This window comes from Ovis aries, chromosome 1, assembly GCF_016772045.2.
Source record: "Ovis aries strain OAR_USU_Benz2616 breed Rambouillet chromosome 1, ARS-UI_Ramb_v3.0, whole genome shotgun sequence".
NCBI lineage: Eukaryota > Metazoa > Chordata > Mammalia > Artiodactyla > Bovidae > Ovis > Ovis aries.
Window position 1 is genome coordinate 64,176,398 of NC_056054.1, and position 16,095 is coordinate 64,192,492.

A 16,095-nucleotide genomic window follows, 5' to 3' on the forward strand; every position below is an offset into this window, starting at 1 on the left:
ATGGCATCTGGTCCCATCACTTCATGGGAAATAGATGGGGAAACAGTGTCAGACTTTATTTTTTGGGGCTCCAAAATCACTGCAGATGGTGATTGCAGCCATGAAATTAAAAGACGCTTACTCCTTGGAAGGAAAGTTATGACCAACCTAGATAGAATGTTTAAAAGCAGAGACATTACTTTGCCGACTAAGGCCTGTCTAGTCAAGGCTATGGTTTTCCCAGTGGTCATGTATGGATGTGAGAGTTGGACTGTGAAGAAGGCTGAGCGCCGAAGAATTGATGCTTTTGAACTGTGGTGTTGGAGAAGACTCTTGAGAGTCCCTTGGACTGCAAGGAGATGCAACCAGTCCATTCTGAAGATCAGCCCTGGGATTTCTTTGGAAGGAATGATGCTAAAGCTGAAACTCCAGTACTTTGGCCAACTCATGCGAAGAGTTGACTCATTGGAAAAGACTCTTATGCTGGGAGGGATTGGGGGCAGGAGGAGAAGGGGACGACCGAGGATGAGATGGCTGGATGGCATCACGGACTCAATGGACGTGAGTCTGAGTGAACTCTGGGAGATGGTAATGAACAGGGAGGCCTGGCGTGCTTCAATTCATGGGGTCGCAAAGAGTCGGACACGACTAAGCGACTGAACTGAAACTGAACTGTATGCTAATACAGTCAGAATAAGGTTTCTTACCAACTTGCTGCTCAGATTATATTTTTTCCCTTTTGATCATCATTTAACATGACAGATTCTTACGAAATATGTTCTTCTCTTCCTAGAAAGATTACGTTCTCGTGGGTCAATAATAGTTAAGTTTCCTGGAGTGAAGATGAGTTTTCCACTCTTCCGTCTGAGCTCTCCTGAGGAATTGCTCAGATGACTGGCCAGGGTTAAAGCTGAGTCTACAACTACAGAATGTGTGTTTCCACTGGTATAAAACTGCCTGGTTGGCCAGAGACGTAAACATACAAACTTGTTTCCTAACTGGTTGAGCTGAATGGCCCAGTGCTGTTTTATCATGCCTGTTTTCAGTTATAATTCTTTGCTTCCATGTCTACATGCCCATACTCTGACTTATTAAAATAACTCTTATCCATTTTCAGAATAAGTTCACATAGATTATCTCATTAAGAATTATGTTTCACACAGATAAATGCCACCTAAAGCCATGCCCCAGAAAGTCATTTCCCAGACAGCAAGAAGAATTTTGTCAAATGCCATATCCCTGTTTCACTTCTACTTGGTAAGAATCACCGTCTGTTCCACATTTCAGGGACTAGGAGAAAAGAGGAGGCATTGGTAGAAGATATTCTGGGAGGAGGTAATTCCCAAGGGGATAGCTAGCTCAGGTGGATCAGTGGCTAATAATAGAGATGATAAAGGAGGTGTCCAGGGAATCTCACAATCTAAGAATGGGGTCATTTACCACTGTCCTGCCCTTTCCTGTTATAAGACTCTTGGCTCTCTCAATTAAGGTAGCAGGTATGTATCCCTAATGCCTCCCAACCCTCTTCTCACTGGTGAGTACACTGTTCCGCAGAAAGGCCTCTATAAGTAGCCAATTCACAACAGTTCATTCGCCTAATTCTAATATCCAACACCTGTCTGACATCATGCTAAACATTAATAATAAAGCTATGAAGCAGAGAGAAAGTCTTCTTCCCTTATGGAGCTTCTGCTCTGATACCTAATTTGATAATGCCATAATATTTGCAATAATACTGTTTCCTTTTCTAAAAATTGTAAGAAAAATTTTACTGTATCATTGTTGATTGTATAGGTTTATGAGTTGTTCATTGAAAAAATATACCCCAAGCTCTGATCAACCAATTCACAAATTAATAGAATAATGTTTTACCAAAAAGTTCTCTGTTCAGTCCAGTTCAGTCACTCAATTATGCCCAGCCCTTTGCAACCTCATGGGCTGCAGCATACCAGGCTTCCCTATCCATCGCCAACTCCCAGAGCTTGCTGAAACTCATGTCCATCAAGTCAGTGATACCATCCAACTATCTCATCCTCTGTCATCCCCTTTTCCTCCCACCTTCAATCTTTCCCAGCATCAGGGTCTTTTCAAATGAGTCAGTTCTTCACATCCAGTGGCCAAAGTATTGGAGTTTCAGTTTCAGCATCAGTCCTTCCAATGAATATCTGAGACTGATTTCCTTTAGGATTGACTGGTTTGATCTCCTTGCAGTCCAAGGGACTCTCAAGAGTCTTCTCCAACACCACAGTTCAAAAGCATCAATTCTTCCAGAAAAACTGTAACTTTGACTAAATGGACCTTTGTTGGCAATGTAATGTCTGCTTTTTAATATGCTGTCTAGATTGGTCATAGCTTTTCTTCCAAGGAGCAAGCGTCTTTTAATTTTCATGGCTGCAGTTACCATCTGCAGTGATTTTGGAGCCCAAGAAAATAAAGTCTATCACTGTTTCCATTGTTTACCCATCTATTTGCATGAAGTGATGGGACCAGATACCATGATCTTAGTTTTTTGAATGTTGAGTTTTAAGCCAACTTTTCCACTCTGCTCTTTCACTTTCATCAAGAGGCTCTAAAGTTCTCTGTAGTTTTCGGTATTTTCATATGTACAAAGGATTTTAATGACTTAGACAAATGGCTATTTGAGAAAAAGGACTGGAATTCAACAGAGTTGACCCCTTTTTACACACAAAGCATTTCTTATAGAATCCAACCTGTTTGTAAATTAGCAATGTCCTGTTCAGTTAATAATTCAGAGGCTGAGAGAAGCAAGTTCTATCTCGGCATCTTACTTTTTTCTCTTCTCTGGTCTCTTTTCACTACTTATTTGCTAAGAATTAGTATAAAATATTTATAGAATGTTTGTGTGTGTGTATAAGACATTGTAACAGGCAAAAGTAAGCGGGAAATGTGAAACTGGTTAGGTTAGGTATGTGCTTTTTCGGTGCCTTTAAAAAAAGATTTTAGTAAGAAGGGCAATTTAAGTTATAAGTCCATGGAGTCCCAAAGAGCTGGCCGTGAGTGAGGGATTGGGCATGCACACAGATTGTTGATTACAATTACCATGCTGTACATTAGATTCCATATCATGACGCTTCTCTGCTGACTCAGGCTCCCTCCTGATGCTTCTAGTGCCCTACAAGGCCCACGTGGTCTACACTTCCCCCACCATCACCCCCACTTCTCTCCACTCTTATGCTCTGTCATGACCCCCTTCCTGATGCTGCCTCAGCCATTTTGACCTTGCTGATTCTCAAAAATGCCCGGCACTTAGCTGCTTTAGGGCCTTCCTGCTTGGAAGTCTTATATCTTCCTGAAACACTTTCTCCCAGATATCGACGGGGCTCTCTTCCCATCACATAATCATAGTGCTGTGGTGGTTTAGTCTTGTCCGATTCTTGCAACCCCATGGACTGCAGCCTGCCATGCTTCTCTGTCCATAGGATTCTCCAGGCAAGAATACTGGAGTGGGTTGCCATTTCCTTCTCCAAAGGATCTTCCTGACCCAGGGATTGGAACAGGATTGAACCTGGATCTCCTGCATTGCAGGCAGATTCTTACTGACTTAGCTATGAGGGAAGCCAAATACAAAAAAAAAGGCAATAATAGTGCTGCCTCCCTGGAAAACCCTAGTTTAAATTGTACTGTCCCCCTTCTCCCTGTTCTCTTTCACTGCATCATTTGTCTCCTTAGTATTTTTACCATTAAGATATTTACTTATTTATTAGTTTACATTCTGTCTCTCCCAAGTAGAATGTTAACTTTGGCAAGACGAGGAATTTTGTCTTTTTTTTCCCCATTATTGTTTTCTTAATATTAAAATAGTTCCTGGCAAGTATTAGATACACAAAAAAGTACTTTTTTGAATGAATTAATAAAAAGAATAGGGAAGTGCAAATAGCATTCTAGTTAAGGAAGACAATGAGCAAAGGTGTGTATTGAGAACTAGAAGTATGATATATTGGTGGGAGGGGATTGGGGGCAGGAGGAGAAGGGGGCGACAGAGGATGAGATGGCTGGATGGCATCACTAACTCGATGGACGTGAGTCTGAGTGAACTCCGGGAGTTGGTGATGGACAGGGAGGCCTGGTGGCTGCGATTCATGGGGTCGCAAAGAGTCGGACACGACTGAGCGCCTGAACTGAATTGAACTGAGAAGAGGTGGACCTAATTATAACTGATAGATGATTTCTTATTTGTGGAGAGTTGAAAATAAAGTTGGATCAATAAGGTGGGTCCCAAGACATAAGGCAAGCAGATGTTAACAACCAAGCAAAGGAGTTTGGGTTTGATGTCAACATAAACAGTGGTATCTCAGGTTCCTAAGGAGAATGATCTAATCAGTGGTGTTTTAGGAAATATCAGTTGAAAATTGGCATGAAGGTAAATTGAAAGGGAGAGAGATTGGATGCAAGAAAACTAACTATTATTATTAGTTACAAAGCCACCAATTATCGCAGTACTCTGAGCAAGAGGCCTGCGAAGAGGGCAGTTGTGACAGGAAAGAAAGTGATCAAATCTGTGGAAAACCTGCAAAAGAAAAGTCAGAAGAACTTGGTAATTGTGTTAAAAAATGAAGAATAAAGGAAAGTGGAGAGTTGCGGTAACACTGAAGTTCAAGGTTGAGATAAGTGAGGATATGAGAACAGGAACCAGCGAGACAATTCTAGGGTCTACAAGGAATGCTAAAGTAAACATCCTCTGTGTTCCATCAACTCTCTTCATTCCCTAAGGAATGAATAATGCTGAGGACCTAATGTCTTTCACTTCTATCTAGTTTTTAAAATTAGCACCACAGAGGGTAAGCTCAAATGGTCACTTGTATGGATTTCTGCTGTGTCCATAAATAACAGTTACCTAGTTTGGTGGGCCAGAAATGAGAACTCACTGCTATATAAAATTGAAATGTTTTACGTAATTCTTGCTAATAAAATTTAAGACTATTTGTCATTCAATTGTCTCCCATCTCCTGTATCTTCATTTGTAATTTTAAAATTCTTACTACTTTATTGTAGTATAAATAGTCATGAAATATTTCTGAATCTCCACATACTCTATTTAAATTATTTCATATTTTTTCCATACAGAATTAATACCTCAAACTTATAATTTCAGGACATCCCAGACAGAATGAAAGTGTTGATTTCACCATTTAAATTTTATTCTGTTTCAGATTTGGAGTGAAGAAAAAGCCTATTTACATTAATGTCATAAGGGATCCTATTGAGAGGCTAGTTTCTTACTATTACTTTCTGAGATTTGGAGATGATTATAGACCAGGATTAAGAAGACGAAAACAAGGAGACAAAAAGGTAGTATTTTAGCTTCAGAATTTTTATAAAGATAATTGTTTATGAATTGCATGCAATGAACAGTGAATGCTTTTGAAATTTATTAGTAATTGTAAATATATTACTTGCTTATTGTGGAACATTTCAAAAGAACCAAAAAAAGTATGAAGAAGCAAAAATAAAACTATTTTGGAGTGTATATTTTGTCCTTTTAGAAAGTATTTTACCTTTGTTTCAGGGCTGAATATTTGTTTTATTATAGTCCTATTAACAGTTTTCTGTGAGCTTACTATAGCTATTCATGAATATGACATATTTGATACATACTTTGATTCTCTAAATCTTGATGTTAGAAGTTGACACTGATTTGTGTTCATCTGTTTGGGGACCCTGTTTTGCTAAAACAGCTATTTTTTTCAGGCAAGATGAAAACTATAGCTCAACAGAGTTCTTACTTATCAGGTTCAGATTTGAGTTGTCTTCTATTGAAGTGAATCCTCCAGAGCAGCCCCAGACTTGCTTTCCTAAGAAACCAAACTCTGTCACTTTTTTGGTGGAACACCTTTGTTGGGACCACCCTGCTCACAGGGTCGCCCAACACATGGGAGATGCAGTCTGACAGAGGCTGCAACCACCCTCTCCTGCCTCATTTTCTCCCCTGAAGCGCCCAGTGCCTCAGCGTGAAATGTCACATTCCTCCAATATGTATTAATCCTTTTATACTTTTTGCACACGTTTCATTCCCTGTGTTTAGAATGTCTCTCCTTCAGTCTGGAAAACTCTTTGTCCACCTTTAAGATCCAGCTCAAGTGTAACCTCTTTCATAAAGTCTTTTCTAACAGATAGCCACGTCCTTTTCAAAGCTCCCAGAGCACTCCATTGGAGAAGGCAGTGGCACTCCACTCCAGTACTCTTGCCTGGAAAATCCCGTGGACAGAGGAGCCTGGTAGGCTGCAGTCCATGGGGTCGCTAAGAGTCAGACACGACTGAGCGACTTCACTTTCACTTTTCACTTTCATGCATTGGAGAAGGAAATGGCAACCCACTCCAGGGTTCTTGCCTGGAGGATCCCAGGGACGGCGGAGCCTGGTGGGCTGCCATCTGTGGGGTCACACAGAGTCAGACACGACTGAAGCGACTTAGCAGCAGCAGCAGAGCACTCCATTCATGTCGCTATTTTTTACATATTTATTTTGTGGTACTTGAATTATTCGTTTACATATATGTCTTCTCCAAAATGCTGTGAACTTCCAGAAGCAGAGACTATACTTCATTCACCTTTGTTGACACCACATCTACTATGGTGCTTAGGTCGTCTCTAAACACTTAGCAAGTGGCTCAGTGAGGGAATTCTGCACCTTTTAAACCTAGTGTTGCATAGCAGTGATGCGCGATACTTGATGTATTATAGTAATTAACATCCAACAATTAATGTTTTCCTAAGTTAGCAGTGCCCTCTGTTGCATAAGAAGGCAGTGGAATTTTTTTGTTTTATATTTACCTTTTCTTTTTTTAGAATTTGCTATTTCTTTCCTTGGTCTCAAAGCTTTAGCCAGAAGGTACTTATCCAAACAGTACCCTTTTTTTCCAGTGGACACTGAAAAAAAAAAAATCTCTTACTATTATTTAATCTTCTAGAAAATATATATACTTATGTTACTAGGGAAAGCCTGTACAATTTTGTAAACTCTAGTAATATAACTCTTTTGTGACCTAGTACTTCAAAATTTATCAGTAGTTATTTCTAAATTCACTTCAATGCCAACTGCTTCATTTCTTTTTTTTAATTTTAGCCCCATCATTTATACTAGCTCTTACTCAGTAATTGTCAGTATCCATCTCCCTCCTTCAACTAAAGGAGTGTTAATGTTGGTAAGGAAAAGATTCACGGTCACATAGGTTCCTACATCCACCATTTGTCATGTCAGCTCTGGATACCATGGTTTTGTGGTTGCTATCCTATTTCATTTGGGGAATTAGGTAATAATACTACTTAATACAGCCAACAATAATAGCTCACATCTATTGAGTGCTTATTGTATATCAAGCTCTTTTTTAAGCCACATACCATGTATCATTTCAGGCGGTCCATGCAATACTTTTATGTGGTAGTTGCTGTTGCTTCTCCATACATTTTAAATATTAGAGCAGTAGGGCCTCCAGATGCAGCTAGGCTTTTATCTAAGCAGAAGTCAAGGGGGAGCTCACTCTCAACTTCCAATTTTCTGTAGAAAATGTGAAGCAAGATATTTGTAGAAAAGGGTTTGAATGTAAATGGCATCACTACCAAGCATCAAATTTTGTTTAATTATTGACCTTCAATTATAGGAATTAAATATTGAAGCTAACAATCTAAATAATCTAGTTGCTTAAGTGAAGACGGTGATTATAACTTTGTTTCTCTAGTAGGCTGAACTGAGTTTTGTGGGAGAGGAAGAGATCTGGACTAGAGTGGTTTTATTTCATTTGTTTGTTTTTATTTTGTATTTTAAGACCTTGAAGTTTTATTGGAGTAAAACATTTATATATAGAAAATTTCATTTCTGAAATGTGGCCCAAATGTTTAGGAGGAGGCTGATAGATGTTAGCAAACCAATGGGAAGATTCTGGTGGGCAGCATTTGAGTGACTGTCAACTTCTGTGATGTGATGTGAGTAGAGAAGCCCAAGGGCTAGCGTCACTGTTGGAGTTGGTGGCGCAGTTCATCTTGATTAAGACCTCGGCGGATTCACTCACGTTTTACATAGTAAAGATGGTTTTGAGTTGTGTTAACTTGATTTCTCTCACTTGGTTTACTTTTTTCATCACATATCTATAAAGAAATAGCAGAGGGACTTCCCTTGCAATCCAGTGGTTAAGGCTCTGCTTCCAGTGCAGGGAATGTGGATTTGACACCTGGTTATAAATGATAAAAGAAATAGGACTTGTGTTGTACACTAAGATCTAGCACACTCATGTATGTTCACCAATTTCTGATTGTTTATAGTTAATTTTTTCATATATCTTCCTTGTTATTGGCCTTCTTTGTGTTGTTTCTTTTAAGTTGGTAGGAATGAAACACCTCTGCCAAATGATAAGAAGGAACTATAAAGGAGGCAAAACCCAAACTATTTTTCCACTTTTATATTGTCTAATAAAATGTGTGGTAGGTGAATTAGGGTAAATGCTAAGCTTTTAAAACAAAGAAATTCAGATGTTTAGATAGATTTTTTTTCTGTCATACATAAAGCCTAAAGGTGAGGGGCCCAGGATCTTAGAGCAGCTTAGCTCTGCACTGTCATTCAAGGAGTAAGGTTCCTGCCATATTGTTTACTCTACTGCCCTTCAGGGGTTTGCCCTTATGTGCTTGGTTAAATTGGGGGTCACCACAGCATCTGCCTTCTAGCTTGTGGGAAGGAGGAAAGTAGAGGCCCACCAGTTTCCTTTAACTAAGTGACCCAGAACTTGCTCACATTACTTGTGCCCCCAGCTGACTGGGAAAACTTAGTCCTATGGCCACACCTAACTGTAGGAGAAGCTAAACATTGTGACTGAAAGAAGGGAAGAATGGATTTTGGTGGTAAATCTGTCTCCCAGAGTTGGCTAGCAGATTTTAAAATGAAGTGAAGTGAAGTGAAGTCGCTCAGTCATGTCCAACTCTTTGCAACCCCATGGACTATAGCCTACCAGGCTCCTCCGTCCATGGGATTTTCCAGGCAAGAGTACTGGAGTGGGTTGCCATTGCCTTCTCCAGGAGATCTTCCTGATCCAGGGATTGAACCTGGGTCTCCTGCATTGTAGGCAGACGCTTTACCAGCTGAGCCACAAGGGAAACTTTTTAGCAGATTTTAAGCTACTGGCCAAAAGTAAACTTGAAGATTATCAGCACATTTGCTTTGTCTGAAAAACAAATACTTTCAGCAGTTTAGAACACAGGAAGTAGGAGTTGGCTAACTTGAGAACTTGGATTAAAATAGCAGTCCCACATGCTTACTCATTAATCAGTTTTGATTCCAACAGTGGATATTTAAATTCCCAAATTTTGTCTATATAGTGACTCTCTGGAAACTTTTAATACTGCAACCTCTTTTAATACCCTAATTTATTACATTTAAATAAAATCTTTCTAATGTCTTTGAATTTTACACACACAAAATGGTAGTACAGTTTGTGAGTTCACCCACAATCACCTTAGTAATTCATTTCTTTTTTTTATCTGAGACTATTCAGACAGAGGTATAATGAAGCAGACCACCTCTTCTGAGTTTCAGAGGCACCATACAATGATTTGGGATTCATTTAAAATTGAATAGGCATGGAATCAGAAACCTTCTGATATATCACCACTTGGTTTATTGGAACCTGGAACATGGTAGAGATAGATACATAGGTTTTGTTTTTATGAGCTACAAGTTGGCATAAAGGATAATAAAACCACTTTTTAGAAAGTGACTTAGACCAGCAAATTTAAATAGACCATCTGGTAAATTTCAGAAATAATATAATGGCCATGGAAATGGGGTTGATTGAGTCTTAAGTATAAAACTGAGATGTTTTCATTTAAAAGAATAGAGTGATGTGTGTGTGTGTGTGTGTGTGTGTGTGTGTGTGTGTGTATGGGGGAAGGGAAATCCTAAGATAATTTTGGAGAACTTTAAGGAACCGCCAAAATGCTTCATGAAAAAATGTTACCACCCCTGTCTTCATCTCAACCAGAATTGTGCCTTTAAACCTCATGCAAAATCTCCGAAGTGCAGTCTTCCCCAGCCATTTACAAATATTGATTGTGCAAACAACTAGTGTAACAATATATTGTATGCTGTGGAGGACACAAATCCATAGTGCATGATCCCTCCAGGAACTTTTTCTGTAGTTTGGAAGAGTGAACATAATATTTTTTTTTCAAAGTACATGAAACAAGTTCTTTAGATAAAGATGTCTATATAGATATACATACCTGATCCTAATAGTTGATCCTGTTACAAGGCAGTATATAATTAATTTACATGAGTTTAAAAGAATGAGTGACCTGAGGCCAGAGTAGTCATTGGAAAGATAGCGTCTTGTATATTAGATTAGTAGAGGAAAGCACTTTCAGAGGAAGAAAATGTATTTAGCAAACATATATAGATCTGCAGGAACATATGACTTGCTTGAGAAATTGTAGAACAGGTTAATCTGGTAAAGAAGTTATACATAGAGATAAGACTAGCACATTGAAGTCAGAGTATGAAGCACTCTTTAAAGCCAGGATAAGGAGTTTGTGTCTTCTTTCTTTGAATATATTAGAAGCTGTTGATGTTTTCTGAGTAGAAGATGTAAAAGGGACTACTTAGACTGTCTGGTGGTCTAAGAGCAGATTGAAGGAAGAGAGGAAACAGAACCTGATTAGAAAGTGATTGTAAGGATGGAGAAATGGCATTGTGAGATCCTGATGAAAGTATGATTGGGGGGAAAAAAAAAGATGGAAAGACATTACCTCAAGGAAGTTAAGTGAAGTAGAGGAAAAATTAAGAAATGTTCTGAGATCTTGAGTCTGAATTACAAGGGGCAATGTTGTCGTATTGCCAGAAATACAAAATATGAGGTAATACTGGAAACTCAATGAAAAGGCACACTAGGTATCAGAAAGTACGTAACAAGTGATTCATCTAGGGGTACAGATTTGGAAAGCTTCTGCCTGGAAATCATAAAGTATTCCAAGGAAGTGTGAATAAGCTAAGGAAGGGTGTGGGTAAGAAAAGACATCTGAATTTCCATACTTGGTAAAGGACCAAAACATGCCTTAAAAGAAGATAATGATAGTTCTTTCAGAAAGGTACAGAGAAGCAACAAAAAACCCAAAAGGGCAGTGTTCAAAGAAATAGACAAATGCTATGGAGGTCAAGGAGAATAAGAACCAATAAAGCATTGTATTTGACTGTTAGGGAGGACAGGTGGGGAGAGAGACAGACAGACATGGATACATCCCATTTATTGAATGGTTATAATGAGCCAGCCAGTCTTTGTGGTAGATTGTTTTACATCCATCATTTTATTTCTTCTTCAAAATAAGACTATGTCCTTGGTTTTTAGATGAGGAGACGAACACAAAACTTAAGTTTTCTGGCTCAAAATTCAAGCCCAAGTCATAAAACTTTTTCCTATATCATGGTAAAGGCCATCTGTAAAAGAAATGGGCAAGTCAATTGCGGACTGTAGTTTGCTGTTGCCTCTTAAATGTTGCCAGAATAAAGATAATTATCCCACTATTTCTCTATTCATAGTCAGATCTAAGGATTTGGCGTCCTATTCTCAATAGAGTTTTGGTTGAAAGGGACCTTTGAGTTTATCTAACTTTATATGAAATGTATTAGAAAGTGAGGTTTAGAGGCCGTAATGACTTACTCAAGATAAGGTCAAAGCTGGTTCTAGAAACTCAGAAGTCTGGACTCTGGACGCATTCTCTTTCTACTCTTTCATACTCCTCAGAAGTAACAGGTGGTATTTATAGACGACTACTGCAACAGCCTGAGCTCCTAAGTTTGGCATCGTAATATCATTTCAGATAGATAAAGCCTACTATAAAAATGCCTGTGACAGATAGTAGTAAGTTCTCAAGAAAGTGAAGCTGATTTAATTTTAGACCCATAACCCATGAGTCTCTTTCCCTTTTCATTAGTTTGTATGTGTGCTCAGTCATGTCCAGCTCTTTGCAACCACCTGGACTGTAGCCCACCAAGCTCCTCTTGTCCAGGCAAGAATACTAGAGTGGGTTGCCATTTCTTACCCCAAGGGATCTTCCTGACCCAGAGATCAAACCCACATCTTTTGCGTTTTGGGAAGCCCTTTAATTAATTGAGTCAGATGCATTTGGAGAGGGGGCCATATCAGTCGTTAAGTACCTGGGGTCACTTTTGCTTGTACAATGATGTTTTTGTTCGTTTTAATGAGGAAAGAGGGAAAGACTTAAGTGTAGTTCTACTTTATATTATTTTCAAATAATTATTTCCTGAAGAGTATCTTGAGGCTTATTTAATTTTCTTTGGTAAGGGGATAGAAAATATAAATACACAGATTCAACATAAACCAGTACTTAATTTCAAGGACAAGTTGTTATCTGAGGATGTTCCATTCTTATGGTAAAAGAATTCTTAGAAACATTGGTGTGAAACAAAAATATGAGAAAAGCCATATTTAACTTTGCTCAGTGTCTCAAGTATGTTTTGTAACCTATCACTTTAAGTCACTATCTCATCCAGCTCTGCTGCCATTGATTTAATAACTTACCACATTAAGATAATTGATGGCTCACATGTTCTGCTCTGTATTTTTTCCAGACCTTTGATGAATGTGTAGCCGAGGGAGGCTCAGACTGTGCTCCAGAGAAGCTCTGGCTTCAAATCCCCTTCTTCTGTGGCCACAGCTCGGAATGCTGGTAGGGAGATAAAGTTAGCCTTAATCGATAATCTGCTTATTTTTCTCCATAATCTGTATTTCACAAAGGTGCGTGCATTAGTCAAGGGCTCAGTGTAAGGAAGTTCATGAAAGACCAGACCAAAAATAACATGTAATTAAGTAATAACCTAGTTTTTTAGTTACCTTAAAAAGATTCTTCATCTATAAGATGCTTGCCATGATTTCTCAGATGCTGGTTTTTAAAGATTTTTGGTATTATGTATATTGCTATATTCTAGCAGTGTTCTTAATTAGAAGTCAGAAGTCCTTTCATAAACGTTGTTTTCTCCTAAGCTTGTTGTTTTAGCCACCCATTTTAGATCAAGAAGAGGCTTAGTGGGTAAATTATTTACCTGGTTTTACTGTTAAACTGATTTGACTTTGTGAGAAGCCAAGGTAAAAGAAAAATGTTTTATCTTTAATAGAGTTTATTTCTTCAGGATGTGCTGAGTTTTCAGTTTATAAAAATAATGGTATGTATTTATTTGTTCCAGTCCATCATTTTAATAGGAAAGTAGAAAAACAAGAAACACATGCAGTTAGTGTCTTCCTTAAAACCATGAGAGACGCAAGGAATGCCTTCTGTTCTTTCCATCATCGTTTGAAATGTAGCGTTCGGTCAGTGTGAACCTGAAGGTCTTACTCAATATCAACACATAATAGAGTTGACCCTTTGAACAACACAAGTTTGAACTTTGAGGGCCCACTTAAGCACAGATTTTTTTTTTTTTAATATGTGTTACAGTAGTGCATGATCTGTAGTCCTGCACTACTGAATCCTTACATATAAAGCTGGGGATATGGAGGGCTGACTGTAAGTTATACACAGACTTTCAACTGGGGAGTGGGGGATCGGGTCTGATTGGCACCCATAAACCCTCTTGTTCAAAGGTCAACCATAATAATATAAGAAGACTTGGATGCTTCGAAAGAATGTCTTCTCAATTTTTAATCATTTCCTTACAACAGGAATCAGTAAATTACAACCTGGACACCAAATTTGGCCCAGTACCTGTTTTTATAAATAGTTTTTTTGAAAGACAACCATATCTATTTGTTTATTGTCTGTGGCTGTTTTCACACTGCAGAAGCAGAATTAGGTAATTGTGACCAAGACCATATGGCCTGTGCAGCCATCTTGGGCTTTACTCTCTGGCTCTTCATAGGAAAAGCTTGCCACCCCCACCTTAGAACAATAATATATTTTTCTGTTGGGTGTTACTGAGATTTTAATTGAACTTCTTTAGGGACCTTAGAAATCAACTTGTTTACTTCTCCAACCAGCCACAGTCCCTTAGCCATGCAGTGTGGAATCTTAGTTCCACAACCAGGGATTAAACCTTTGCCCTGAGCAGAGAAGGAACAGAGTCCTAGCTGGACCTCAAGGGAATTCACAAGTGTTAGTATATTTTTGTTGGTTTTTTTTCCTGGCTGTATCCTGTGGCTTGGAGAATCTTAGTTTCCCAACCAGGGATCAAATCTGTGCCCCCTGCAGTGGAAATGTGGAGTCTTATCCACTGGATCACCAGAGAAGTCCCCACCCCAGCTTTTTAATGGCTGAGAAAACAAGTTTAGAAGGGTGAAAGACACTTGCTCAATATCATACTACTTAAAGGCAGAGCTTGGAATCAGGATTAGGAAATGTCAATGCTGAAAATAATCCAAAGGCATAGTTTATTTAGGGCCAAATTGCTATTAACAGTCAGTAGCTGACAATGTAAAAATTAAAAGATCCGTAGCAGAGCCATTTCTTAAGAAAACATAAATTCATAAATTAAATGAAGATAACCACTACACAAAATTGCTTAGACCTTCCTAGAGAGCTCTTAAAATGAGTGAAGTTTAGAGTACAGTTGACCCTTGAGCAAGGCAGGGGTTAATTCCAGTATAACTTACAGTTGGCCTTTTGTATTCATGATTCCTTAGATCTGCAAATTCAACCAACCATGGTTCATGTGGTATTACAATATCTACTATTGAAAGATATTTGCATATAAGTGAACCTGTGCAGGTCAAACCCGTGTTGTCCAAGCGTCAACTGTAAACAAAGATTAGATGCACTCATACCTAAATCAGATAGGAGGACACATAAATATACATATTTTTTAACTGTTCATATTGTGTCGCCTAGTAAAATTTGAATTAGCCCTGCATGGTTCAGCAGAAATTGGAGACAGAGACAAAGGAAATTAAGAACAGGTGTACCTCCCGAAGGACATTAATAAAAGGGCATTAAGGCTTTGAATGAACACATGTTTATCTGTTTTTGCCATAATATACAGTGTCAAAGTCATCAAAAATACTTAGCAGATTTTACAACCAGGTTTTTTATTCTTTTTCTTTGGTTTTAGGAATGTGGGAAGCAGGTGGGCCATGGATCAAGCCAAGTATAACCTGATTAATGAGTACTTTCTGGTGGGAGTTACTGAAGAGCTTGAAGATTTTATCATGTTACTGGAGGCAGCTCTACCCCGGTTCTTCAGGGGTGCTGCAGAACTCTATCGTACAGGTATATAAAGGATGGGTTTGGTTTTTGTTTTTTTTTAAGCTGACTTTAACTTTGCCACTTGCAAAATATGTATTATTTGAAATCTGTTGAGTAAAACTCCAGAAAGGCAGGTATATTGTCCATTTCTCCTCACCATTTTCAATACAGAACAATACATGGCACACAGATGGTGTTCACTAAATATCTTTTGAAGGAATAAATGTGCATGAGATGATAATTAAACGGCATTGTGGGTATAGTGGAAAAATACAGACTATAGTGCCAGCCTTAGAAATTGTGTGATACTCAGTAATGATGGCCGTGCATTCCACCCTTTAGACGTGTCTGGTGCCATTTAGGTAGGGGCAGGATCGGAAGACTGAATCATGTTGGTAATGAACCTGTGCTCTTGTCTGTTATAATGCTCCTAAAAGTATCTTTCAGTAGCCTTGGTGGTATTAAAAATCTGAAGGTGACTGTGCTAGTCCAGTCTAATCCTGATTTTTTTTCCCATATTCTTTGGTAATATACAGAGGGACTCTTTTTTTTTTCTAGAGTATGCATATGCCCAGCTTTTAATACGTAGATATACAGAATAGAGGTTATGAGAAATCAGTCCAAAGTTTGAAAATAGATATTTTATGTCTTTAAAAACAAACTAGTCAGTACACCAAGCATTTGAGAGTATAAAATGTACAGTGACCATCTATACTTTACCAAGTGGCAATTCTTTCTTTTATTATTTGACATCTCATTAAATCTCTAACGAGGATAAAGATTTGTCTTATGAAGGAACAAATCACTGATTAGGACACTGTTTTTGCCTGAATGATTTTAAGAGGAAGCAGTTATGTTACCTGCCTTCCATATGTCATCTCTTAAAATAAACAGGCATTAATTTTTATGTGTGTTCTCAGAATTTA

At 38.4% G+C, this 16,095-nt stretch overlaps 1 protein-coding gene across 5 annotated transcripts in view; it reads left to right on the top strand.

Moving 5' to 3' along the window:
- Positions 1–16,095, top strand: part of HS2ST1 (heparan sulfate 2-O-sulfotransferase 1) — a 191,959-nt gene that overhangs the window by 167,397 nt on the left and 8,467 nt on the right. For all 5 annotated transcript variants that reach the window (XM_012175327.5, XM_004002165.6, XM_060411449.1 and 2 more), the window contains 3 exons: positions 5,151–5,289; positions 12,567–12,664; positions 15,036–15,193. In XM_012175327.5, the coding sequence (XP_012030717.1) occupies positions 5,151–5,289; positions 12,567–12,664; positions 15,036–15,193 (395 nt within the window). The remainder of the gene's footprint in view (positions 1–5,150; positions 5,290–12,566; positions 12,665–15,035; positions 15,194–16,095) is intronic.